At 44.2% G+C, this 25,211-nt stretch overlaps 1 protein-coding gene across 1 annotated transcript in view; it reads right to left on the bottom strand.

Annotated features, from left to right (window-relative positions):
• Positions 1-25,211, bottom strand: part of RYR2 (ryanodine receptor 2) — a 1,771,220-nt gene that overhangs the window by 832,251 nt on the left and 913,758 nt on the right. The window contains 2 exon segments of the mRNA XM_029593907.1: positions 24-232; positions 19,245-19,392. Coding sequence (XP_029449767.1) covers positions 24-232; positions 19,245-19,392 — 357 coding nt within the window.

The raw sequence follows: 25,211 nt of genomic DNA, 5'->3' as shown, positions 1-25,211 counted from the left end.
TGAAGTATGATGTGCATACAAACCTTAAAGCCATCAAAGGCAAAGGCTTGCTCATCTGAGCCAAGCTCTTGATCCGGCCGACAACTGGTCCTGGACCAGCCAACTCTCATGTCTCCTGCAGTAACAGCTTCAAATTCAAAATACCACTTCCCTGTCTTTACTGCATAGGTCTTTTCAGCACGGAAGATCCGAAACCTTTCCATTATAACGGAGCACTCATCAGATCGTGCAGCTGTGAACATGAGAATACAAGAGAAGTCACTTGATGACATTCTAGAAGCAACACAATACATCCTTGTTCATAGGCAGCATTTGAGAAAGGCAAGGGAATCAAGCCTCCTCTTCATTCCCAGGCCTCCTTACATTTATTTTTATTTGCTTTTTTTCGCAATTGCTGCAAGGAAGTAAGAAAGCTCTTGAGGAGCCCTTCCCTGCATGAGCATCTTAAGTTTAAAAAACTGTAACCTGGTTTCTTAAAAAATGCAATCATATCTTAATATGTCAATATTTTAGGATACAAAGACACTGAAAATCTGAAGTCATTTGCACCTAGGTAGACAATCAGCTACCTTGAATTCTAAGTACAAATGTCTGACTCCTGGTCAGAAGATACAGAAAGGGTAAAATCATACAACATAAAAAATCAATAGCTCCAGAAAGTGGTCTGATCATAAGCCACACAAAAACATGCCAAAGAGCTTATAGTGCACCGACTATAAATAATAAGCTGAACCAAAAAATAATTCTTTATAAATGGAAGAACAGAAAACCTGTAAGGCATCCAGCAGCACACTTATGACTACATAAATAAACAGGTCAATACTGAAATTATTTGTCATCTAAGTTCAGGAATTAGCCAGGCAAACCATTGGTTTTAAATATCCCACTGCTCTGAAAGCCTCTGAGTCATCTGGCAAATTGTTTAGAAACAGAGAAACATGAAGGCAGAAACAGACCATTCTGGACTGTCCAGTCTGTCCATCCACACCTACTATTTAGCTTTACGATCCTTACCATTTCCTCATACCTTCCTGAATTCACATAGGGGTAGATTTTCAAACCCTGGCGTGAGTAAATCCTGGGGTTTATGCGCGTGGCCGGGCTTTACGCGCGTAAACCCCAGGATGCATGTAACTGCCGAAGCTTTAAAATGGGGCAGTCCGGGAGCGGGGCGAGGCTAGAGGTGCTCAGCACAGCGGCCAATTGCCGCTGTGCTGGTGAATCGCATGCCGGCAGGGTGCTGGCGCACGCAACATGCACCTGCTCCTTGGCAGGAGCAAAAGGTAAGACAAAAAAAAACTGGGGTAGTTAGGATAGGGATAGGGGGAGGGCAGGATAGGGGAAGGGGAAGGGAGATTAGGGTAGGGGGTTGGGAAGTTCCCTCCCAGTCCGCTCCTTAATTGGAGGGACTGAGAGGGAACTGGGGAAGGCCCCGATGCATCGCCGCACAATTTTGCTGAATTAGATCCCCCCTTGCGAACGCCAACCTGGCATGTTATAAAATCACGCGCGCCGGGTAGCACGCGAACATGGACGCGCGCACATAAGTTTTGAAAATGTACCCCATACTGTCCTTGACTGCACCACTCTACAGAAAAGCTGTTCCATGCATCCACTATCCATTCTGTAAAGAAATATTTCCTTTGATTACTCCTTAATCTACCCCTTTATACCCTTATCTCATTATCCCTCATTCTAGAGCCTCTTTTTCTTTGAAAGAGGCCCACCTCCTCTGCATGGAAACCTTGGAGGCATTCAAACGGCTCTATCATATCTCCCCTTTCCCGCCTTTCCTCCAAGGTGTACATGTTTAGATTTTTAAGTCTATCCCCATATGCTTTAGAATGAAGACCTCTGATCATTCTGGACTGAACCTGGTTATATCTTTTTGAAGATGCAGTCTCCAGACCTGTATATATTATTTCAAATGAGATCCCACCAGGGACATAAACAGCAGCAATATCACCTCCTTTCTTTCTGTTGACCGTTCCTCTCCCTGTGCACCAAAGCATCTTCCTGGTTTTTGCAGTCACAATATCTACTTGTTTAGCCACCTTAAGATCATTATATACAATCACCTCCAGATCCTGCTCCTCCTTCATGCTCAAAAATTTACCCCCTAAACTATCTCTCCCATGGGTTTCTGAATCTGAAATGCAAAACTCTGCAGTTTTTAGCACTAAATTTTAACTGCCAGTCCCTAAATTATTCTTCAAGCTTCACTAGATCATTCCTCATATTTTCCTTGCCTTCTTGGCTGTCTACCCTGTTGCAGATTTTGGTATCACTTGCAAAAAGACAAACCTTTCCTGACAATCCTTCTGCGATGCTGCACACCAAAAAAATGTTGAAAAGAATAGGTCCAAGGACCGATCCCTGAGGAACACTGCTAGTAACATCCTTCTCCTTGGAATGACCTCCGTTTATCACCACACTTTCTTGCCTCCTGCTCAAATACAGTCAGTCTTTTAAAGCCAATGGCAAGGGTGCTCGGTTAAGCATTAGCCGAACAGCGTACTCAACTAAATCTAGTCACTCTGGAAAGCAGTTCTAAAGTTATTCAGCTAACAAGGGCTTTATCCAATTATATTCAGCAGAGCACCTAATCAGCAGCCCTCCACTGAATATCCATGAAAGGTTTTACTAGTCAGTGCAGTGTTGCAATGCAAGAATATTGTAAAGCTTGGCTATGTTGAACTGCTCTGCTATGCATAGTGCTATTTTATAGCATTGTATATACTCTTAAACCTCACAATTCATTAACATTAAAGAGAAGCCCTGAAATGCAGAGCTACATAATGTTAAAAAGAAATATTCTTCTTCCTAAGACTATCTAACACTATGTCAAATAATCATAGAATCAGTATTGCCCACATAGGAGGAGAGATTACCATCTGCCATGGTGCAGTACTAAGGAACAAGCAGTACCACTGGGATTAAGAATTCAAAGACAATATAATAATTTTTTTGTTTGTACTACACATAAACCTTTTAGCAAACAAATTATGCATGTGTTGCATCGGCCGGCCGCAGAGCTCGCGACCGGCCTTCCTCACCTGCCGTGCCGCCATGGTGGGGGCGGGCCCGGGCTCTCCAGGGATGGGGAGGGGGTGCCCTCTGCGCAGCTCTCTTCTTAGCAGCCCCGCCGGCATGCTCGGGAACACAGCAGAGATGCCGACACCGACTGCTCCTCGCGTCTGCCCGCCTTAGGCGCATGCGCCCCTTTACTGTTTTTAAAGGGTCCACGGAAGGCAAAGGCTGCCGGCCCTCGGAAATTATGTCATTGATCGGGGCCTACTTAAGGCAAGCTCTGACAGTCAGAGCTTGCCTTGGCAACAGGTCTCCACACTTTCTGTCGTGTGCTTAGTTGCTGCTCGTTCGTGTTCCTATTCCTGTACCCAATCTAGTTCCAGTCTTCGTGCTCCTGTTCCAGTCCTTGTGTTCCAGCTTCCTGATTCCCTACTACCCCTTGGATGGATTCCTTGGCTTCGACACTTGCTTGTTTCTGACCTTGTCTCCAACCGCTGCCCTGACTTCAGCTTGAACCTGATCTTGTCTCCAACTGCCTGCCCTGACTTCAGCTTGAACCTGATCTTGTCTCCAACTGCCTGCCCTGACTTCAGCTTGAACCTGATCTTGTCTCCAGCCACCTGCCCTGACTTCAGCTTGAACCTGACCTTGTCTTCGACTTTGCTCCCTTAGACCCTGTGCCTCCGCTACTTCCTGGCATGCTGCCTTGGACACTCTCTCAGGGATCAACCAAGCGGAGGCCCACCTAAGACCAGCCGGCCCTGGTAACCAAGGGCTCAACCTGCGGGGTATGAGGGCTGGTATTGGCGAAGCTCCAGTCGGCCTCCACTTCCCGTTCAGCCCCACCTCCCGACGGTGGGACCAGTGGGGGTTTCCCCCTCGGGTGGCGCCAACACCACCAAGGGCCAAGGATCCACCTCCGCAACAGATTGCCAAGGCCACTCAGACCCTCAGGAGGGGGGCTTTGAGGAGAGGGTACTGCTGCGTTGGCCGGCCACGGAGCTCATGACCGGCTTACCTCACCTCCTAAGGAGATCACGATATCACGGTGCATGAGATGCTTAAGAAACTGCTGCTGAAGATATGGGAACATCCCCTTACAGAAGGTGGACAGGGTGTATCTCATCCAGCAAGCTGCCGGATTTGATAAGCGTCAGCTGCCCCACTAGTTTGTGGTGGTCAAATCCACCCTCAAGAGGGCCAAGTGTTCTCTGACCCATTCCTCGGCACCCCTGGGGAAGGACCACAGAACGATGGATGCTCTTCGGAGGAAAGTGTTTCAAGGCGCAATGCTCATTGTCCACATTGCTGCCTACCAGCTCTATATGAATCAATACTCGCGGGACATCTGAAAGCAGGTGTAGGAGGTGGCCGAGCAGCTGCCTCTACAGCAGCAGGACTCCCTCATGTCGCTGGTGCCTAAGGGCCTGGAGTGCAGGAAACACGAAGTCTGAGCAACCTACGATGTTTTCGAGATGGCATTGAGAGTCTTTGCAGCAGGAATCGGTACCCGCAGAATGGTATAGCTGCGGACCTCAAATCTCCGTCCAGACGTACAGGAACAACCCGCTAATGTGCCGTGGACTGTGGAGAATCTCTTTGGAGATAGGGTGAGGGACGCCGTGGCCCAACTTTGGGACCATTTTGAAAGCCTCCAACAGTTCTCTGCAGGCACTCTCGACCTGTCCTCCTCTTCTAAGAGGCCAGCGAGACAGGGACAAAGGAAGTCTCTCTTTCACCAAAGGAAGTACTATCCTCTGTCCCATTGCTCCTGTCAACACCATCAGGGCTCCTGCAGCCATCCCAAGCAGCAGAGAGCCCCAAGCCCCAGGCGGTGCCTCAGTTAATTTCAGGGACGGGGTTTTGTCTGGGTCATAGGGAATATAGACCAGTCACCTGTACCCAGGACGTTGGACACTCCAGTCAGGGGCAGGCTGTGTTTCTTCATGAACCAGTGGCCTAGTATAACCTCAGATCATTCGGTTCTTTCCATTGTCTGTCAATTGAACCTATCGGGTGTCCTGCCAAATTGTTCTCCATGCCCTTTTTGAGGCCGGTAGCGCATCAGGAGGTACTGCTACTGAAACTCTCCCCCCTCTTAACGGCCAGGGCGGTCAAGCCCATACTATTAGGGCAAAGAAGGTGGGAATTCTTTCCAAGTACTCTAATTCCAAACAGAACAAGAGGACGCCATCCCATTCTAGACCTAAGGACCTTGAACAAGTTTCTAAAAAATGAAAAGTTCAAGATGGTTTCCCTGGGCACCTTGATCCCAGTTTTATAAAAAGGGAACTGGCTATGCTCCCTTGATTTAAAGGATGCATGCACTCACATCAGAATCTTCCCCTGTCACAGCAAGCATCTCCAATTTGAGGTGGGAAAACAGCACTTCCAGTCCAAGGTATTGCTGTTTGGGCTAGCGTCAACCCCACGAGTCTTCACAAAATGCCTGGCCGTGGTGGTGGTGCATCTCTGCAGGCTGGGAATGCATTTTTACCCATATCTGGATGATTGGCTGGTCAAGAGTACATCTCAGGCAGGGGCCGTCAGATCCTTGCGATTGACCATTCAGGTGTTGGAGTAACTAGAGTTCGTCATCAAACACCCAAAGTCCTATCTCAGCCCGTCTCTTCAGTTGGACTTCATAGGAGCCCTGCGAGACATGGCTTAGTCCAAGGCCTTCCTGCCTCATCAAAGAGCTGTCACCTTGACGACCATCTTGGCAGAGATTCAGCAGAGCAAGCACGAATCAGCCTGGCACATGTTGAGCCAGTTGGGCCCCATGGCCATAGCCATCCATGTCACTCCCCTGGCATATTTACACATGTGCAGAGCCCAATGGACCCCGAGGTCACGGTGGAACCAGGTCACTCAGAGCCTCCAGGATTGTATCCGAGTCACCCCCTCTCTCCAGGACTCATTGTTCAGGTGGCGGGGCACTTTCAAATCTGGAACGGGGGATCTCTTTTCGAAGTCCCCTTATCCAAATTGTCCTAACCACAGATGCATCTGCCCTGGGCTGGGGAGCTCATGTAGATGGGCTCAGCACTCAGGGTCTCTGCTCCACTCAGGAAAGCTCTGGTCAAATCAACTTCCTGGAGCTTAGGGCAATCAGGTAGAAGCTGGCTTAAAAACTACTCCATTAGAACTCATCTCAAAGCAATTGGCACATACTACCAAGGTTTATATAGTATGTCCATCTCTGTAAAGCCTGTAGTTGTATGATTCATGAGGGTCCTGATTCAAATGAAGCTTTCCTTAAGGCCTCCTGCTGTGTCATGTGACCTCAAAGCGATGTTAGGTAATGACATCTCCTTCTGAGCTGCTGTGCACCTGTGACCTGAAGTACCTTACCTGAAAGGTCATATTTTTGGTGGCAGTCACCTCAGCATGCAGGGTCAGTGAGCTCCAGGCCTTAGTGACTTATCCACCTTACACTAAGTTTTATCATGACAGGGTTGTCATGCGTTAGCACCCTAAGCTCCTGCCTAAAGTGGTGATGGACTTCCAACTTAACCAGTCCATCATCCTGTCAACATTCTTCCACAGGCCCCATTTGCACAAAGGCAAACAAGCACTGCACAGTTTGGACTGCAAGCGAGCATTAGCTTTCTATCTGGAGCAGGCAGAAGCCCATAGAAATTCCACCCAACTTTTTATTTTTTTTGCTAGAATAGGTTGGGTGTTGCTGTTGCCAAACAGACACTATCAAATTGGCTAGCAGATTGCATCTCCTTCTGTTATGTCCAGGCAGGTCTGCATCTTGGGGGTTATGTCAAGGCTCATTCTGTCAGAGTCATAATAGCGTCGGTGGCCCACTTGCAAGCAGTTCCCGTGGAGGAGATCTGTAAGGCTGCAACGTGACGTTTTTTCCACACATTCACATTGTACTATTGCCAGGATAGAAATGGCTGATGCGACAGTAGGTTTGGCCAGTCTGTCCTTCGGAACCTGTTTGAAGTGTAGAACCCAACTCTGTTCCACCTAGGGCACATTGTTTGGGTTCAGGCTGACTCCCCTTCTTGTTACCAACAGCATCATTGTTATTGTGCCTGTTGTTCCCTTTTATGTTGGGGAGCAGCCTGTAGCTAGGGATTCATTACATTGAAATCATCGGCTCAAATTGCCTTGGCGGTCAAAAAAGCAAACAGAACGTTAGGAAGGGAATGGCAAATAAAATGGTGGATGTTATAATGCCTCTGAATTGCTCCATGGTGAGGCAACACCTTGAATACTGTGTGCAACTCTAGTCGCTGCATCTCAAAAAAGATATAGTTGCACTGGAGAAAGTACTGAGAAGGGAGGACCAAAATGATAAGGGGCATGGAACAGCTCCCCTATGAGGAAAGGCTAAAGAAGTTAGGGCTATTCAGTTTGGAGAAGAGACGGCTGAGGTGGAATATGATAGAGGTCTTTAAGATCATGAAAGGACTTGAACAGGTTAATGTAAATCAGTTATTTACTCTCTCAGATAATAGAAGGTCTAGGGGGCACTCCATGAAGTTAGCAAGTAACTCATTTAAAACAAATTAAAGAAAATTATTTTTCACTCAGCGCATAGTTAAGCTCTGAAATTCATTGTCAGAGGATGTGGTTATAGCAGTTAGTGTAACTGGGCTTAAAAAAGGTTTGGATAAGTTCCTAGAGGAAAAGATCCATGAACTGCTATTAATTAATAAGCATTAGTAGCTTGAGATCTATCTAATGTTTGGGTACTTGCAAGATACTTGTGACTTGGATTGGCCACTGTTGGAAACAGGATGCTGGGCTTGATGGATCCTTGGTCTGACCCAGTATAGCATATCTTGTGTTTTTGTGTATGAGAACTACCATCCTGCTTATCTTCGAAGAAAGCAGAGATGCTTACCTGTAACAATACTTTAGCAATAAAAAAGCAGAGATCTCAGATTTGATTCAGATCCAAAATATGAGATCTGGTTCTCCTCCCTTTCTTCCACTTAGCAGAATTTGCAAAGCTTTAGCTCATTTTAAGTAAGCTGTAGACCCAATATAACGCAGTTTGATATAATTCGAGATTGCTTACAACATGGACACAAATTGGCTCCCAATTTCATTTCTTTCAAATTTGATAGATATTCAGTACCACATAGCTCAATAAGTATGGATATATCTGACTAAGTGGCAGCAGCTGAATATCTGGCCATGTTTAGCCAGATTTGTATAAACTCAATATAATGCAAGCTCAATTATAATGAAGACCAAATTCTTGGATCCCATTGCCTGTATTATATAGGATCAATAGTGTATATCTCCAAGACTTTGCAGAGCTTCAATGTACTTTTTCCTTTTTTCTGTGTATTTTCTATATTACTTTTTCTAAACATGTTTTTCTTTAACCCTTACTCAAACCTCTCACTACCTTATAATGTCAATCTATTAATTTTTTGCATTAGAGATGCATATAACATGTTCTGGGCACAATGTAGTTTAATTTTAATTCTTTTTTTATTTGCTTTGAAGCATGTACTTCATATATATCTGTGCAAACCTTTCAGGTATAGCTGTTGTGGTTATATGGGGGGGGGGGGTGTCAATATTCTGACACAGCTGGCTAAATTGATGGGAATATTCAGCAGCATGGCTATAATGCTGAATATTCCCATAGAAAGCGCAATGTGACTATGGTCTGCTTGGCGAATTTTGGAAAATGGTGCCAACTGGGTCTGGGACTATGAGACAACCCCAATCCTCCAACTTAATACCAATGATGATTTTAAGGTACTGGTGTAGGTGGAGGTCCAGGGGGGTCCAGGGTGGGGGTCCTCTAACCCACCAACAATTATTGAAGGCTTGGGGTGTGAGGGGGGGGGGGCGCTGGTAAGAGCCTATTATTTATATGGAAATGGGGGATTGTGGGGAGGGGGCTCACTCTTTGAGGAGTTTGAGTGAATAAAGAGGGGGGTGGATGGAGGGGTGGTGTTGTCGCTTTTAATCTATTTTTTTTGGGGGGGGGGCCATCTTAATTGACAGCCCAGGGTGGGCAGAGGAGATCTAATAAGAACCTTGGGGAATTTTTTGTTAGTTGTGGGGGGGGGGGGGAGCCATGTTGGCCCGCAGAACCCTTTAAGGTAATGGTGGCCCCGTGTTTTAAGGGCTGCCATCGCGTTTTGAATAGGCCTCAGCCTCGTTCTTTTGTCTCGAAGGCTTTTTCCACAAAAGAACACAGCAATACTGCTGAAATAATTTGTTGGGCAGGAACAAATTATCTCAGGACTACCTCCCCAGCCCCATGGATATTTGGCCCCCTTCCATGATAAAATCCTGAGTTAGTGAATGCAAGCCTAGCCGGATAACTTGAGGACATTCAGACTAGTGAGAAATTTAAATCCCCAGGATCTGTCTGGCTAATCCCTTTCAATATGGATTCCATAGATCCTTCAGAATTGCATGCTCTCCAGTAATGAGAAGAGTTCAGAGAAAATAGTGTGGCATCTTTCCAGATTCAAATATAAAGTGATATTAAATTTTGCATTTTTGCTTCTTACATTGTAGTACAAAGTGAGACTTTCATAGTTTTGAGTTAGATTTCTAATCATTGCTAATCTGTGACTTCAAGCTGTAACTCCTTTTTCCAGTGAGTCATGAAAACAGTAGGAGAAAAAATACCAGTAAATTATCCCTAATTAAAATATGATATATGGAAGCAATCAGACCCTCGTATTCTTTTTGCCATAAAAAACATGTTTTCAAACTGTGCGGTTTCCAATGAGAGTTTTCCTTTCTTTCTTGCTAAAGAAATGCACACTTCTTTAAAAGCAAAAAGGTCCCCCTGTGTTCATTCCTCTTTTGCTTTTTTCTCATCAGGGGTGAGTTTTTATAGTCCTCCAGTTGACCAAAATGGTAACCAAAATGACGCATAACAGCAGTCTTTCATATCTGAGACCAGTGACTGATGATTGGACATCAAGTCAGGACCACTGGAACAGGCAACTAGACAGATGGGTGCCCAGAGGCGTGGCACTGCCGTCACTGCAGTGGTGGGAGAAGTAAAGTTGTATTTTCTGGTAGTGGGTTCCTTTCAAGCAACACTGGTCGTAATTAATGAAGTTCTTCAAGTTATTAGTATTTGGATATGCGAAAATCATCGTATGTTAAATATTGATAAGACTGGCATTTGTTTTTTAAAAGATCCTAATTATTTGCAGAAGCAGAATGTCAGTTTTTTCATACAATGGGGAAGAATACTTATTTTAAAGCAGTAATTCAGGATTTGGGATTTATGTTTGATTCCAGATTGTTCTTTCACCTGCATATTTACCATATTTTGCATGCGGACTTTTACAAACTGCGCTTGCTCAGACATATGATATATTTTAGAACATGATTTTCGTACAATTGTTCAATCATTTGTGCTCACAGCGATTGACTATAGCAATTCACTGTTTGTGAAACTTCCTGAATCTTCCATCCACTCCACTACAGATGCTTCAGAATTCCGCTGCTCGCCTGATTTCAAGTGGTCATAGATGGGACTATGTATCCCCATTTTTGGTCAAGCTTCATTGGCTTCCTGTCAACAAGCAAATGGCACTTATGATTTTGATGCTCCTTTTTAAAGCATTAATGTTTGAAAACCCATCTTATTTATCAGTCCTACTTAAAAGGTATACACCAAATCAGAATTTACGTTCACATGGTACATTTTTATTACAGATACCCTCTATTAATGAGGCCCATCTAATGGAGACACAAACATGCCTTTTACACAATTGGGCCCTCACTTTGGAATGCTTTACAAATACTGAAGACATTTTAATATTTCGCAAGCAACTGAAAGCATTCTTGTTTACAAGAGTATATAGCAGTTGATAGATTTGTACGAGTGAAGCTTTTAGCAAGATGGTTTCTAAATCTAATTTAATTATATTTGGTTATGTTATATATTTTAATACATGTAATAATGTGATTTTATTGATACAATTTTATCTTGTTATAATCCGCCTAGTACGAGTTTCTAGTATAGGCGTAAAAGAAATAGTTTCAAATAAATAAATAAATAAATAAAGACATCTGCATGGCCTTTTCACTAGATAGGAATTGGTGCCTGTCATCACAAAAACACTTTCCTAGCGTGTAGCTAGATGGACTCAGGACCAAGTGTGTTATGTGTTCCTCTGCTAGCAGATGGGAGATGGAGTCAGGTTTCAAAGCTGATGTCACCCTAGATATACCCCTGCAGTGACCTCAGCTCTTCAGAATCTCTACATCTCCTAGCAGATGTAGACGCTATACCCACACTAGCATGGTGTTAGTGGGATTGCAGCACAAAGACATTTTTACATTCACTTTAAAAGAAGATCGAGCCCCGCTCTCCTACGGTGATACCTAATGGTCCCTCCCCCGGTTGAGATTTCCTAAGGTGATTTCCAAGACCCCTCAGAGGTATGCGCCTTGGTCCGGTAGCTGGTTCCCAGCGTGGACGTAGCTGCTAAAGCAGCTGAAAGGCAGCGGGTGCAGAATACAAGCACGGTGCTGAAGGCCAAAGCCCTCTCCCCCTGCAGCCGGAGACCATCTCTGTACTCAGCCAGTAAGCGCTGAGATCAAGTAAGTAGAGAAGAACTCCTTCGATCCAGAGACATGAAAGGGCTTCGGTAAGTCTTTCCTCCGATCTCCTTGCTCAGCTCGCCGTACTGACTTCGATCCCAATCTCCATTTGGGCAAGGAAAGGGGATTCCAAGCGGGTTGAGTGGCCCCACCAATGGGCTAGGCCCCGTTTTTGGCTAGATCAATTCTCCACGAGGCGATCCGTGACAGTGCCACCTTGCGTGTGGTTTGGTGAGTGCAATTTTCTCCCTTCGGTACACGCGGTGTGGGCCTGCCTACTGTGTGCCTAACGTGCGCATAAATATACGCATAGCTGCGTGCATAGCTTTGCGCATAACCGCCCATCCCAATCGGAGGACGGGTCAGCTGCAACCTTATCCAGTAGCTCCCCGGACCTGAGCAATTCCGGGATGGCACCCTCCCCGGGAGAGGGCAGTTCAAGGGCCCCTTACCCAGTTCTCCCTGGGACAAATATGGATCCTGCGACCTTCTCTTGGTTGGAATTTTTTCAGGGCCTCCAAGCCTTTGTTCAGGCACAGTCAGCCTCGGTCCCTGCATGAGTTGAGCCCCAACAGGGAGGGCCTAGCTCTCCTGGCCCTGCCTGTGGGCCATGAGACATGCCATGCCTGATAGGGACCCAGATACCACAGATGAAGACTGAGATCCACTAGAGGACGGGGAAATGCCTCCAGGCCTGGAACCATACCAGACCATGCTTTGTTTCTTCCACAAAGATGAATTACCGGCACTAGTCTCTCAGACCCTGAAGACTCTGGGAGTTCCAGGCACGGATCCTATGGCGGAACCAAAGAAGAACCCCATCCTAGTGTCCCTTCGTAAAGCTTCTTGCTTCTTCCCAATGCTGGAAGCCATCCAGGAGTTGATTGACCTGGAATGGGATGGCTCAGAGGCAAGTTTTAAAGAAGGTCGGGCTTGGGAGCCTTGTATCCTCTGTATCCAGCGGTCAAGGAATGCTTCCGTTTCCCCAAAGTGAACGCCATGGTCTGCGCCGTCTCAAAGCGAACAACCATCCCTGCTGAGGGAGGGGTGGCTTTGAAGGATGCTCACGATAGGCGGTGAGAATCCATTCATAAGCAAGCCTTCAATGCGACAGCAATGACACTGCAGATCGCTTCCTGCTGTGCCCTGGTGGTTCGCTCCTGCTTACTCCTCGTGATAGAGGCAGATAGCTCTGGGGCGCATGCCAGAGAGGTGATTGAACCCGCTGCAGCCTTCCTGACAGATGCAAGCTCAGACCTAGTACATACTCGGCCAGAGGAGTAGCCTCAGTGGTGGCGGCCAGAAGACAGCCATGGTTGTGTACAGTTCGGAGTTAACAGTCTGCTTGGAATTAGCAATCTGTTCTTATTTAGGAGAGTTGTGGGTGGATCCTCGGACTGGTGGCAGATGACCACGCCCCCGGGGGAAGATCCCGAGAGGGACCACCAGTCAGGCTCAGAGTATGGAGACAGACACACACTAGTTCTTTTATTAGACAGTATACTGAATCACCAGAGGTGGCAGTAGTGAGCTGGAATGCCCGGCTGGGCTGTAGTCCCTCAGATACTGGAACAGCGATCCCTGGAGGCTGAGCTATAGAGAAACTGAAATATAGTGAGTAGGCAGGGTATGCAGAGTTCATGTACTGAACCAGATGGTAACATTCACACAATGTCTCACAGAAGCCCAGGAAATGGAATGTATAGGCCCTCGAGGAGTGAGTACCTGCTTCCAGGGAAAGCTCTGAGAGAGCGATGGTAACTCACTGATGTAGTTGGCAGTGATGACTTCCAGGCAGAAGAGAGTACCGAGTAAGTCTGGGAACGAGGGCCCTCGAGGAGCAAGTACCGGTTCCAGACTGTCACCTAAAAAACAAAGGAGAGAGCGAGGCCCCTGAGGAGTGGGTACCCCTAGTAAGTCTGAGGAGGCAGAGTAACTTAGGTAGAGTAACCCAAGTAAGTCTGAGGAGGCAGAGTAGCTTGGAAAGTCGAAGCGAGTCCATAGTCATTCCTTGCTAACTCGATGTGTTAGCAAATTCTAAGACCTTATTGTGGGTGATGTCATCTTTGGGGGACGTCATCTTCGGGGGACGCCCCCGAGGTTCGCGCCATCGCTGGTACTTCAGTTGGGGCCGCGTCGCGCATGCACCCCTAGGCCTCTAGGAAACATGGCGGGTTGCAGTGTCTAGCCGGTCCAGGGACGCCGGAGGGCCTCGGCAGAAGGACGCCGCAGCAGCCAATCTTCTCACGGACGAAGAGGGAGGCGCCAAAGAGGTAAGGAGGGCAGAGAGAGGGCGTCGGGAACCAACGGACACAACAGGTTGCAGAACTGGTCAGCGGATGCAACCTCTAAGGCGAACTTTACAAAGATGCTCTTTAAGGAATCCTTCCTATTTTGAAGTGAGTTAGAGAAGCTAGCCAGTAAGTGGGGCGAATCTCCAGTGCCCCGACTATTGGAAGATAGGAAAAAGAGGTCTCAGCGCCCCTCTCCCATGAGGATTTGGACCAGGGGCTCCCAGCCCTACATAAACCCATTGTTCCAGTTGCCTCGACCCTCGGAGAGGTCTCAGTCCTTTCGGAACCAGCAAACCAAAAGAGGGACAGGTTCGGGTTCATGCTCGACCCGAGCTTCCCAATGAAGTTGGGCCGACCCATCCATGGGAAGAGGAGATAGGAGGTTGACTTTTCCTCTTCTACCCATTTGTCTGACGTGACCCAAAATCACGTCAGACAAATGGGTACTGGACATCATGCGAGAAGGCTACGCTCTGGAATTTCGCAACATCCCTTAGGACAGGTTCATGATATCACCTTGCCACTCCCAGCTCAAGAAACTGGCAGTGGAATCCACACTGATAAGGCTCCTCTGTCTGAGGGCTATAACTCTGGAACCCACACCCCAAGGGTGTTCAGGAGGGGGTTACATTAAGGTTAAACTCTTTATATCAAAACTTCTATTTGTGTAATAGAGAAGCTTATTTTTTTTCACATATTCTCAGTCTCTAAAACAATGCAGTTGAACTGAATCCTGAGAAAAATTATGTGAATCACCTTGATAGATCAAATTATTTTATCATTTATTGATTTCATAATTTTGATGGGTATGGTCATATAATAGCATGTTAGGAAAAAATATTAATGTATTGATTCTGAGTTAATTGTATTTGCTATAATGTTTTTTTTTTTTCTTTTTCTAGGATTACCACATAGAAATTGCTAATAGATAAAGAGACAAAGGCTAAATTTGATAAAACTGTACTCTTCATTTCAGTCTAACCAACTATGTAGCTACTTAACCAAGGCCATTGTAATGGGTTGGAGCAATCATGTGACTACCCCGAGGGAGAGGGAGGGGGGCAAGCCAGGGGGGAAGAAGTACAACACCCCTCTGCTGCCAGTGCCTCTCCTCTCTGCTCCCTCCCACAGCCTGCAGGTTTCACACATAAGTTGTTTAAATTTTGCAGGGATCCCTAGATTCAGAGCACTTCACAGTTCAACCAGATGATCAGGGAACCACTCAGGCCAGCTGGAAGAGCAGAGGCGCAAGACAAATACACAGAGACTACTAGGTGACAGGGGGAGAGAGAGCAGAGAGGCTCACCCCTCCCCTTCCCCCCTCCCTGGCTCCTTGCAACATTGGAAGGGGACACTCCACAGCCTACCCAGAGCAATTTTAGCATGGTTCTGTACTTAGTGGATTGAAATAAGAGTGCTGTTTGAAATATTGCCTGAGCCGTGCCAGAAATCTGTCGGCACTCCGTGGATCAATGCGGGCAAGGTTGCTTTAAGTATATGGACCTTGCAGTTTGTTCTTCCTCTAAAAATAATTCATTGCTTTTATTTCAGGAAATTTAAAGGATATAGCCATGAAATTAAACATGTCTTTAATTAAAAAGTCTCTAGAGTGTCTCCAAGGTAATTGATTTCTCTTTGTAAATTACATTTGGAAATTCAAAGCTATTTGGACACAGCAACTAATTTTAAGCTTTGGCATGTGATGGCCAGCTTGCAGCTTCTATTGATGCCAACAGCTGTAGCAGGCAAGGTGATCTGTAAGGACTGCTTATGTTGCCAAGAAAGCCCAATATTGTCAAGATTCAGGAAAAGCATCATGCTGTTTCTTGCCCCCCTCTCCCCCCACACATTCTTAATGAGGGCAATTTTCACTAAGTTGCCTAGCAGCAAGGTATGGGTGTACTTTTGTATCCTCATGTTTGTGAACGTTCAAAAAGAAACTAGCCAGATAGTTTCTCTAGCAAGTTCTTTTACATGTATGCTCTGTGGGTGTAGTTTTTAACCCTGGAGGGTCTAGCGGGCTAGCTCTTTAGAGAGCCAGCTAGATCGCTTTCGTAATTTTCCTCAATTATCTCTCCAGTTGGTTTGTGGAATTTCTAGTTCTGACCTAACAAGAGAAACAAGCTTCACTTGGGACCTAACAGATCCTAAACCCCCCCAGAGTATAATCAACAATGGTAACTTTTCCTTATTCGTCTGCAAGGTGCAAGAAAGGTAAAGGACAGCATCATTTAGGCCAATTTATATTCAGTTAGACTTTGGATTCACAGTAATCTACCGTCATTTTTTATTGGCAATTTAAAGGTGATTCAATAGTTTGTATGCATCCCAATTACTGTGAAAGCATCCTAATGAACAAATGTTCTAAATTAAAACTATAAATATAGCAATTTAATAAAAAAGACTAATAATGAGCAATGTTCACATGAAATACTGTAGAAGCATAGTTCTTCCTTACATATGGGCTGATACAGTAAGATGCGCGGGAGAGCCGACGAGCGCCCGCTCTCCTGGGCGCGCGATTCAGTAAACAAACATATGCAAATTAGGGCCCGTGGTAAAAAGAGGCGCTAGGGACACTAGCGCGTCCCTAGCGCCTCCTTTTTGACAGAAGCGGTGGCTGTCAATGGGTTTGGCAGCCGACGCTCAATTTTACTGGCGTCTGTTCTCAAACCCGCTGACAGCCACGGATTCGGAAAACGGACGTCGGCAAAATTGAGCAACCGTCTTCCAACCCACGAGCCGCGGGCTGATTTTAAATTTATTTTTTTTTATTTTAATTTTTTTTTTAATTTTTGGGGCCTCCGACTTAATATCGCTATGATATTAAGTTGGAGGGTGTACAGAAAAGCAATTTGTTCTGCTTTTCTGTACACTTTCCCAGTGCCGGCCAAAATTAACTCCTGCCTTTGGCAGGTGTTACTTTCTGTATCGCTCAGAAATAACTAATAGCGCCCGCAACATGCATTTGCATGTTGCGGGCGCTATTAGTTTCGGGGGGGGTTGGCCACGCGTTTTCCATGCACTATTACCCCTTACTGTATAAGGGGTAAAAATAGCATGTCAAAAACGCGCGGCTAAACGGGAGCTAACAGTGCGCTCAGCCCATTACAGAATAAAAAGATATTCATAGAAAAGGAAGTCAACAAAATTCTGCAAGGAAACTCTTCAAGTATCTGCATTAAAACAAATGGGGTAGAAAAATATCTAGAATATCTGGACACCAGCCAAAACTTTTAGAAATCAGGGAAAAAATAATTTCCTTGTCACCTTCTTTTTGCTCTTTTTTCAGTTTTGTAGAGGAGGAGTGTTGCTTTATTTCTTAGGGTTTTGTTTTTGTTGTATCTGTTTTGGGGATTTGTTTTTCATTTGTTCTCTTTTTTGTAAATTTTTTTTTAAGAGTTTTTGTTTTTTAATATTTGATTTTTTTTTTTTTTTGCTTTATCCTACTTCTTTGTCTCTACCCCCTCCCTACATCCTCTCCTCTGTGAAGGTAAGGCGTAGTTCCAGTCAGTACCAAGCCACCAAAATGAGGAATCTTCCCATGTATCCAGGCTTGCTGAAGCAGCAGCAGTAGCTCACATCAGTCCAGGTCTGTTTTAATTGATGGCCAGGTGACTGGGCATAGGGGCCTTTGAACTAACCGCCTTTCCCATAGTCAGAAAATGGAAAAAAAAATGTTGGTGCATCAGGTTACACAATTATGTTTCTTACATTAGTTTACAAGTTTAGATCTTTTGTACTAATGTGCTCTCAAAGAGAAACTGGTAGTTAAGAAAAACACTAAAGCTGCAAGTGTATTATTACATCTCCTCTTTGGAGGAGAAAATCATTAAAATGTAAAGTAGATGCAGAAATCCAGAAGAGTGTTGTGATTATTCAGACTGAACTTCTCTTTGGCCACTAGGAGGGCTAACAGAAAAGTGGCTAATTTCATTTATCCTGTACGGCAGAGGTTCTCAGGTCTGGTCCTCGGGTCCCACTCTTCAAGTCTGTTTTTTTGGCATAAGCTCAATAAATGTTGGTGAAATACAGTGCCTGTGAAACTTTGCATATTTTGGCTAACCTGAAAACCAAACCTATTGCTAGGAAGTAAAGCCAGAATTGAAAACCACTGATGTAGGGGTATCTAGGGCAGGAGGAAGTTAGATTCATGATAATCTGCTAGGCATATGTAAGGGATACTTGGGTCCTTTACCAAAGTGTTCTTCCCTTTTTGTACCAGCACTAGGGACTTGCAGGTTTTTAAACCATCCCTAAATGTCTACTTCTCCCAAGGCTGGGGTTGTTCAGCTTGGCCCTATAAACTGGGGCAGAGCACTTGCAAAAAGCAGAGGGTGCAGAGGGAGTGTTTTGACTGTGGTCCCTTGATCAGCCTTCCCTGGCTTAGAGAAGAAAAGGGAAAGGAGGTTTTTGTTGGAGGGGTTGATTTTTTTGGAAGAAAGATTTTTCTTGATAATGTTTTTGAGACTTGATCCCGGTTTCAGGAGGATACCCCCCCCCCCCCCCTGCCTGAGGGAAAGAGAGTCTGGATAGATTATTTGTCCTGCGCCCATGTGAAGTGGGCTGGCTTTTGTATCTGCCCAGAGAAGAGAAGTTTTGAGAGAATCAGTTCTGGAAGCTTTGGGACTTTGCCATACAAGGTCCCAGGAGTTTTGATTATCATTTGAGAGAATGAGACCTGTTTTTTTTTCCCCAGAAGCCCACTTTCAGTCACCCAGGAATGTAGGTATTAAGCTTGTCCCTACCCCATAGGGATTTTCTGGCACAGAGAACAACGAAGTGAGAACAGGCACTGTGAACTTTCGTGTTTTTGTAAAAACCCCTGAACTTTATCTTTTGAATGATCTGGACAGTTACTTTTCTTACAGTAAATTTTATTTGAACACCACCTCAAGAGTCCTGTCTGTTTTTTAGCTTGAAAGAAGGTATCATCCCTGTGAGCCAGCGGGCAGAGAGCATTAACTGTAGGAGAGTGAAGAGATTGAAAGTGAGTTCCCCATCCCCCTACTCGCTTTGGACCCAGGAGGTTAAGCCTCCTCCCATTGAGAGAATCTACACCTATGGTTGAGAGGACTCTTGCCCAAGAACCAGGACTGAGTCTGTCCCCTGCACCAGTTTGGCCTGAATACTGAAATAGGGGGATACACATAAGATTATTTTCAGTACTTTTCTTCTTCCTGATATTCTCAATGACAGATTATAAAATAATACTTAACACAAACACTCCGCACCCATACAGCAACATGCTTTAAGATCTCTGAAATTCATCTGTTTATCCTGTACTACTGTTTTTGAAAGATGGCTAATCTATAAAAACTTTTCTTCTCTGAAATAATGCATAAATAAGTGTACCATGATCTTGATCTGGAGCTTCCAAGTTGAATCCGTAGCCAAGAAGTGTGCGGACTGCTTCCCGCAAGCTATCTTTGTTGGACTTCTTGGTTCGATCATCTAGCAGGGCATATGGAACAAGGCGAGGGTTCCTACGATTCTTGACATCCTACATCATGAGAAAGAGTCTGTTAATTTAATGGTACTAATGTGCATGGGCAAGCGTTGAAATTAATTTATATGTAGTCATCTAGGGCCCGATATTCAGCACCATTTAATCAGATAAGTTTGGACATAACTGGCTAGGTGGAAGAGTTTAAATATTCAACCATGTTCAGCAGCTTCCACTTAGCTGAAAAAGTAATTATCTGGCTAATAGTTTTCCAGTGGGTGGGTTGGGGGCGTTCTGGGGTGTGGCTACTTATCTAGCTAACAAAACCAGATGAGTGAAGATATTCAGACTTATCTGACTATGGCCTAGATTCATCATTCTGCTATATATATATAGCAGAATGATGAGCCACACGAATAAAAGGGGCAGGGGGAGGGGAAAAATTGTGCAGCAAGCTGCCAGGCCACACAGTTTTGCACCCACAGCGCCATGGGAAAAGGTGTAGTTATTTCCCACAGTGATGCTGGAGATAATGTAGAAAACATTATCGCCCGCAGCACTGCCGGGACATAACTCCGCTCAAACCCCGCCCACACTCCTCTCCTTCCCCTAATTTGCATTGTACTGCCGTGATGCACCCAGTATCACAGACGGTAGGGCCTTATAGCATGCGACAAGGCCCTAACGCATGCGATACCAGTACATCGCAGTTTGATGAATGACACAGTATGTTAGCTGGATAAGTTAGGCCTGCTATTGAGCAAGTGTAAAGTTAGCTGGATAAACTTATTCGGTTAACTATTAGTTATCCTGGTATGATCAGCAGCTGCACTGCTGAATATCCTGGTTAAAAGTTAGCTAGATATATATATCCAATTAACTTTCCTAGCCAGATATTTTTTGAATATGGATCTCAAAATTTCAGGTAAAGGTAATATTCTGTCTCTTGAGAACAAATTTATGAAATATCATGAGCTCTACATTTTCAAAAGCTCATTTGGGCTTTGAAGGCATAAAATAAGGAGCTACATGTGCAAATTGGTCATATGCACAAAACGGATTTTCAACAACTCAACAATATTTGTGTCCTGGTGTCATTATTTGCATGTGTTCAGGGGAATCCATGTAGGGCCTCAAGAACAGGGTCTGGATTCTGGGTGGGCTGCCTGTTGCTGCTTGATTTCCCCCCTTGGTGTGGGAAGGAGTAGGTTGGAAGGTCCCAATGCTCGGTTTGTTTTTTGTTTTGTTTTTTTCCAATTACTTTTTTCTGCAGCCCAGCAGCTGAAATCAGGGTTGGATTTGAACTGGCAGTAAGAGGCCTGCTCACTGCATCTTGTTGGCTGCCAGCAGAAGCATGTGAGGGGAGGAGGCAGTAAGGCGGCAATGGTGGGAAAGAGCAGCATCAACAGGCGATGGAGTCGCCACTGCTGCTACTACTGCGACCTTCGCTACCATACCATGCCGGTACAAAAACAATCTGGAGGAAGAATGAGCAGAGATCCTCTGGGGAAGCTCCCGCTCTGTGATAAAAGATGCTGCAAGACCTGATGTTGGTCGAAGTGGCTCCACGGGCATGGAGCCGCAGCCACCCTCACAAACCATGTGATCCTCCCGATCAGCCTACCAGAGCATGCCAGAAGACCCAAAAGGCCAATCCACCCCTGCACAGCTGCTTTTATTTCTTTCTTTCTTTATGCCTGCAAGCAATGGGGATCCTGCAGGTTTGTTGGCAGACCTGTATGTTGATCAGCCTGAAGACAGAGTGAGGTGGCTGCGGATGGAGAGTTTTGAAGGGCACTTTTTGCCACCTCTAAATTTTGCTACCTAAGGCCTCCACTTCAGTCCCTGGGTGAACCTACTGAAGTTACATATATATAGACATAGTTACACATCTACATACACAATTACAACGTTTAAAGTAAATTTGAGTATTTCTCTTATATCAGGAGTCTAAAATATATGAAGGAGTTCAACAAACCCTTTCCAGAGATTGTTACAACAAATTTTATGGTTAGCAAGTGGCTTCTAATTCATGTCAAGGATAATTTTCACAGGCACTTCCATGGGTTAAATAGTGATTTAACTGCAGAAATGGCTTTGTTATAAAATTGCCTGCCCAGTATTCCCATAAATTTATCTGCAGTGAGTAGAGGCTTTCTCGGGCAGGGGATTTGGACTTTTGCACTTTCAAATGAAGAGTATGCATGTAAATTTTCCCAAATATTTTCTGTGCACAAATAAGCAGGCTTAAATGTGTGCAGGCAGTGCTGATGGGATACATTTCAAAGTGAACCTGCATGCATATGTTTGATTTAAAAACTGGTATAACTAATGTGCATATTTGTTGACTTTCTTATACGGGCTGTTACAAAATTGGCCCCTTTAGCCCTAACTGAAAAACTCTTAGATAAATACCCAAAAAGCCCAATTTTGTCCTCTTTTATAACAATACTGTTTGAGTACAACATCTTTAAATGGGAGTTGTTCTATTTTCAAATGTCCACACTTTATTAAATTATGTTATCAACCAAATCAAATCAAGTACAATTTGTAAATCATCCAAGGGACCTGGGATCTGATATCTAAAACCAGAAAAGGATATTTAAGTTTGCCTTTAAGTAAGGCCACTAAATGAAGGGCAAGAAGAACTATGGGTAGTCTTGAAGCAGCATATTGCTGAGACAAAGGAATAGAGTTTTGCCCTTGAGCCATCAAGTGGCTCAGAGACATTGGAGACGGGCAAGACAAAAGGGTTTACTTACAGCCTGAAGGCAAGACCTGTAACCACCACCTTTGACGATCAGATTGGTCCTCAGTTTTTAAAGGAATGTCAGGAGTACTAGAAGGCATTCTTAGCAATTTGAGGCCTAGAGGGTCAAAGCATGAGAACCCGAAGGAAACCCTTGAAGTCTGAAAACTTAGATGTAAGTATTTTGGAACCTATTTGAATTGTTTTAAATCCTGTATTTGTCCCTAAAAGAAGGGAACCTGTATCCCACACTTTAAATCCTGCAATGTGTAAGTTTAGGACTTGTTTGTGATCTTGTTGAGTGTATGCTTGAATAAAGACCAGTTGAAATCTTTGAACAAAGTGTAATTTATACATGAAGGGAGCACCCAACCTTTCACTGTATCCTCAGGGTATATAAATATACATGCATTTCCATGAAATCTAATTATACATCTGCAGAAAAACTCTAGAAAAAATTCTGCTCCCAAGGAAAAAACGTTCAGACACAGAGTAAATATTTTTTTCCTCTCTACTGAGTCACCCTGCAAAAGTCAGGAAATATACATATTTTGTGTCCCATAAAAGGATTGGCTTTATTGCAAAGAAAAATTTTAGACTTGCAGGTTTCAAAATTATATACAACTATCAAGGTTGCCCAATCTCCTCCTCTTATGAAGATTTCAGGAAGTGGGAAAGATCTAGAATGTCAATGAAAATTAACCCTATCTGCTGGACCCCCACTGCCCAGCCCAGTTGTACATTGAGCCAAGGAAGCCGATAAGAAAAACTTTCAAGACTGAGGACATCATTTTTTCTTTAAACTGAAATATATAATGCAGATATAGGTTATGTACTGTGATAGTGTTTTGTGTTTTATGTTTATTTGTATTTCATGTTTTAATTTTGTTACCCTCTGGGAGCAAGTATATTAGGACCAGCTGGCTAGAAATATACATAAAAAATACATAATAATGTAGGCAAATTAATCAGACGGTGGGGGAGAGCATTTACTAAGCAAATGATCACATCATAGGGATAAAAGCCCCTATACTGCCAGCCAGCAACATTTTAGACATGGTGGCACTAGGCCCAAAGCCCTAGGGGGCACTTCAAGCTCTATCAGAGCACCAAGGATTTACAGGTACTTCACAGATGGGAAGGCTTGGGGTGCTTAGAATGGGTTATAGTTGGGGTTGAGGTCTGATAAGCTTCAGGGGTTATTTTGTGAAGACTGGGGAAAGGGTACAGACAAAGTGCAGTGACATCACTTTAAAAAACATTTTCTTTCAATTAAGTCACCTCAAGGGGTAGCAGTGGGGTAGGCCAGGAGGACTTTTAAAACATCCATGGGTCTTTCTGAGAATAGGAGGAAGAGGTCATGCAAATGCAGGGGAATGAGGGTTAAAGAGACAGGGTGAAAAATGGGCAACATAGGGGAAAAAAGAAATGGAGAGTTGGTGGAGGCAAGCCATAAAATATTGAGAGATGGGAAAAAAGGAGTCATAGAAAAGAAAATGTGGAGCTGGAGGAATAGCAGAAGGAAAAGAGGGATGGGAAACAAAGAAAACAAATGAAAGGGTAGTAGAAAGGAAAACAGAGTCGAGGTGTAGGTAAAAGAGCTAAAAAATGTAAAAGATGAGATGGCAATAAATCAAAAAGAGATAGACACTGAGAATAGGAAGGGGAAAGGAAGCAAAGATTACTGGGGATTAGAACCAAGATAGTGGGAGAAAGGATTGGGGGAAAGATCCAGGATAGATCAGCAGGTCTTGAATGGAGAGAGAGAGAGAGAGAGAAAACCTGTGATAGGTAGGAGGGAAAGAGAAAAATTACCTGTGATAGGGCAAAGAGGGCTGAAATAGATAGGAACATGATAGAGGATAGGGGTGAGAGAAGACTCTAGATTTGGGGAAGGGGTAGAAACCAGGGAAGTAATTTAAGAGGAAGGGGATAAGGAATGAAGGAGAGTCTATAGGAGAAGAAGAGGGGAGCTAGTGAAAGGAAGAGAAGATCAGGAGAAAAAGAAGAAAGGAGAGAAACAGGACAATGCGGCAAAAAGAGATAAGGAAGAGAAAATATTAAAATATCAATGCTGAAGGAAAGAGATAAGTGTAAATATGTCACTAAAATGTCCCATACTATATGCATCAGAGTCTTCACAGTTGTTAAATGTGTGATGTCAGAGAAAGAAGGACTATCTAGTGTTCCCAGACACTCCCCAGTAGGAGGTGTCTTACCAAGGAGTGTTTAACAAATTCATGAGACCACTTTACTTCGTTTTCTTTTATCTTCACCTCCTTTCCTGAAAGGGTGGATGGAACCCAAAGGTGGGGCTCCCAGGTCCTTAGGAATTTGGAGATTTTTGGGGGGTCCAAGGAGTATCCTGAGATTGAGAAAACCACAAGAGGTGAAGAATGGTGAAAAGGAAGTTATTACTTGGAAGAAGTCAGCAGAAGCTCATCTGTTCTGGAAAACATTCCAGTTCAATTACTGGACTAGAATGAACTGCACATTAATGGGTAAATTTTAAAAAGCTTGCTTAACACAAAAAAGACCATTTGTGCATGTATCCCAGTAGAACATGCACAATGGGTATTTTATAATGGTTATGAAATCACCAAACAGAAGCTTTATATCCTCACCAGCCAATTCAATCAATGTAAAAAAGGAGGATGTATCTAATCTCATGTCGGGACAGTTGTGAAATAAACATCTACAGTGGGGCTAAGTATAATTTATTTTAGGATTTCAATGGTTAAATGGAACAGTAATGACGGTGGACATTTAAAACAAAATGGTGATAGGGATAGTGGTAAATCAATTGCGTTGATCCTAGGAATTATTAAATAATTTTGGGTTTTGGGGCAAAATTAAAATAGGATAGTGTTTTTTAAAATTGATTAAATAATATTAAAATTTTTTTTGAGTAAATAAGGAACTGCACCAAATGATTATAGATCTAGTGCTTGACTAATCGCTGAATTTGCCTGCGGCCCATTGCGTGGCGAGAGGCGATGGATTAAATCCGATTTGCACTATTACTGATGGTGTATGTTCCTATTAATTGGTTTATGAGGGTAATTAATTAATATTTCATAAAAAGAATTTAAAAAGATTAGATACATCCTCCTTTTTTTCATTGATT

Source organism: Rhinatrema bivittatum, chromosome 3 (assembly GCF_901001135.1).
Source record: "Rhinatrema bivittatum chromosome 3, aRhiBiv1.1, whole genome shotgun sequence".
In the NCBI taxonomy this organism is placed as follows: domain Eukaryota; kingdom Metazoa; phylum Chordata; class Amphibia; order Gymnophiona; family Rhinatrematidae; genus Rhinatrema; species Rhinatrema bivittatum.
The sequence above is the reverse complement of the archived record's forward strand: the minus strand, read 5'-3'. Positions and strand labels throughout refer to the sequence as shown.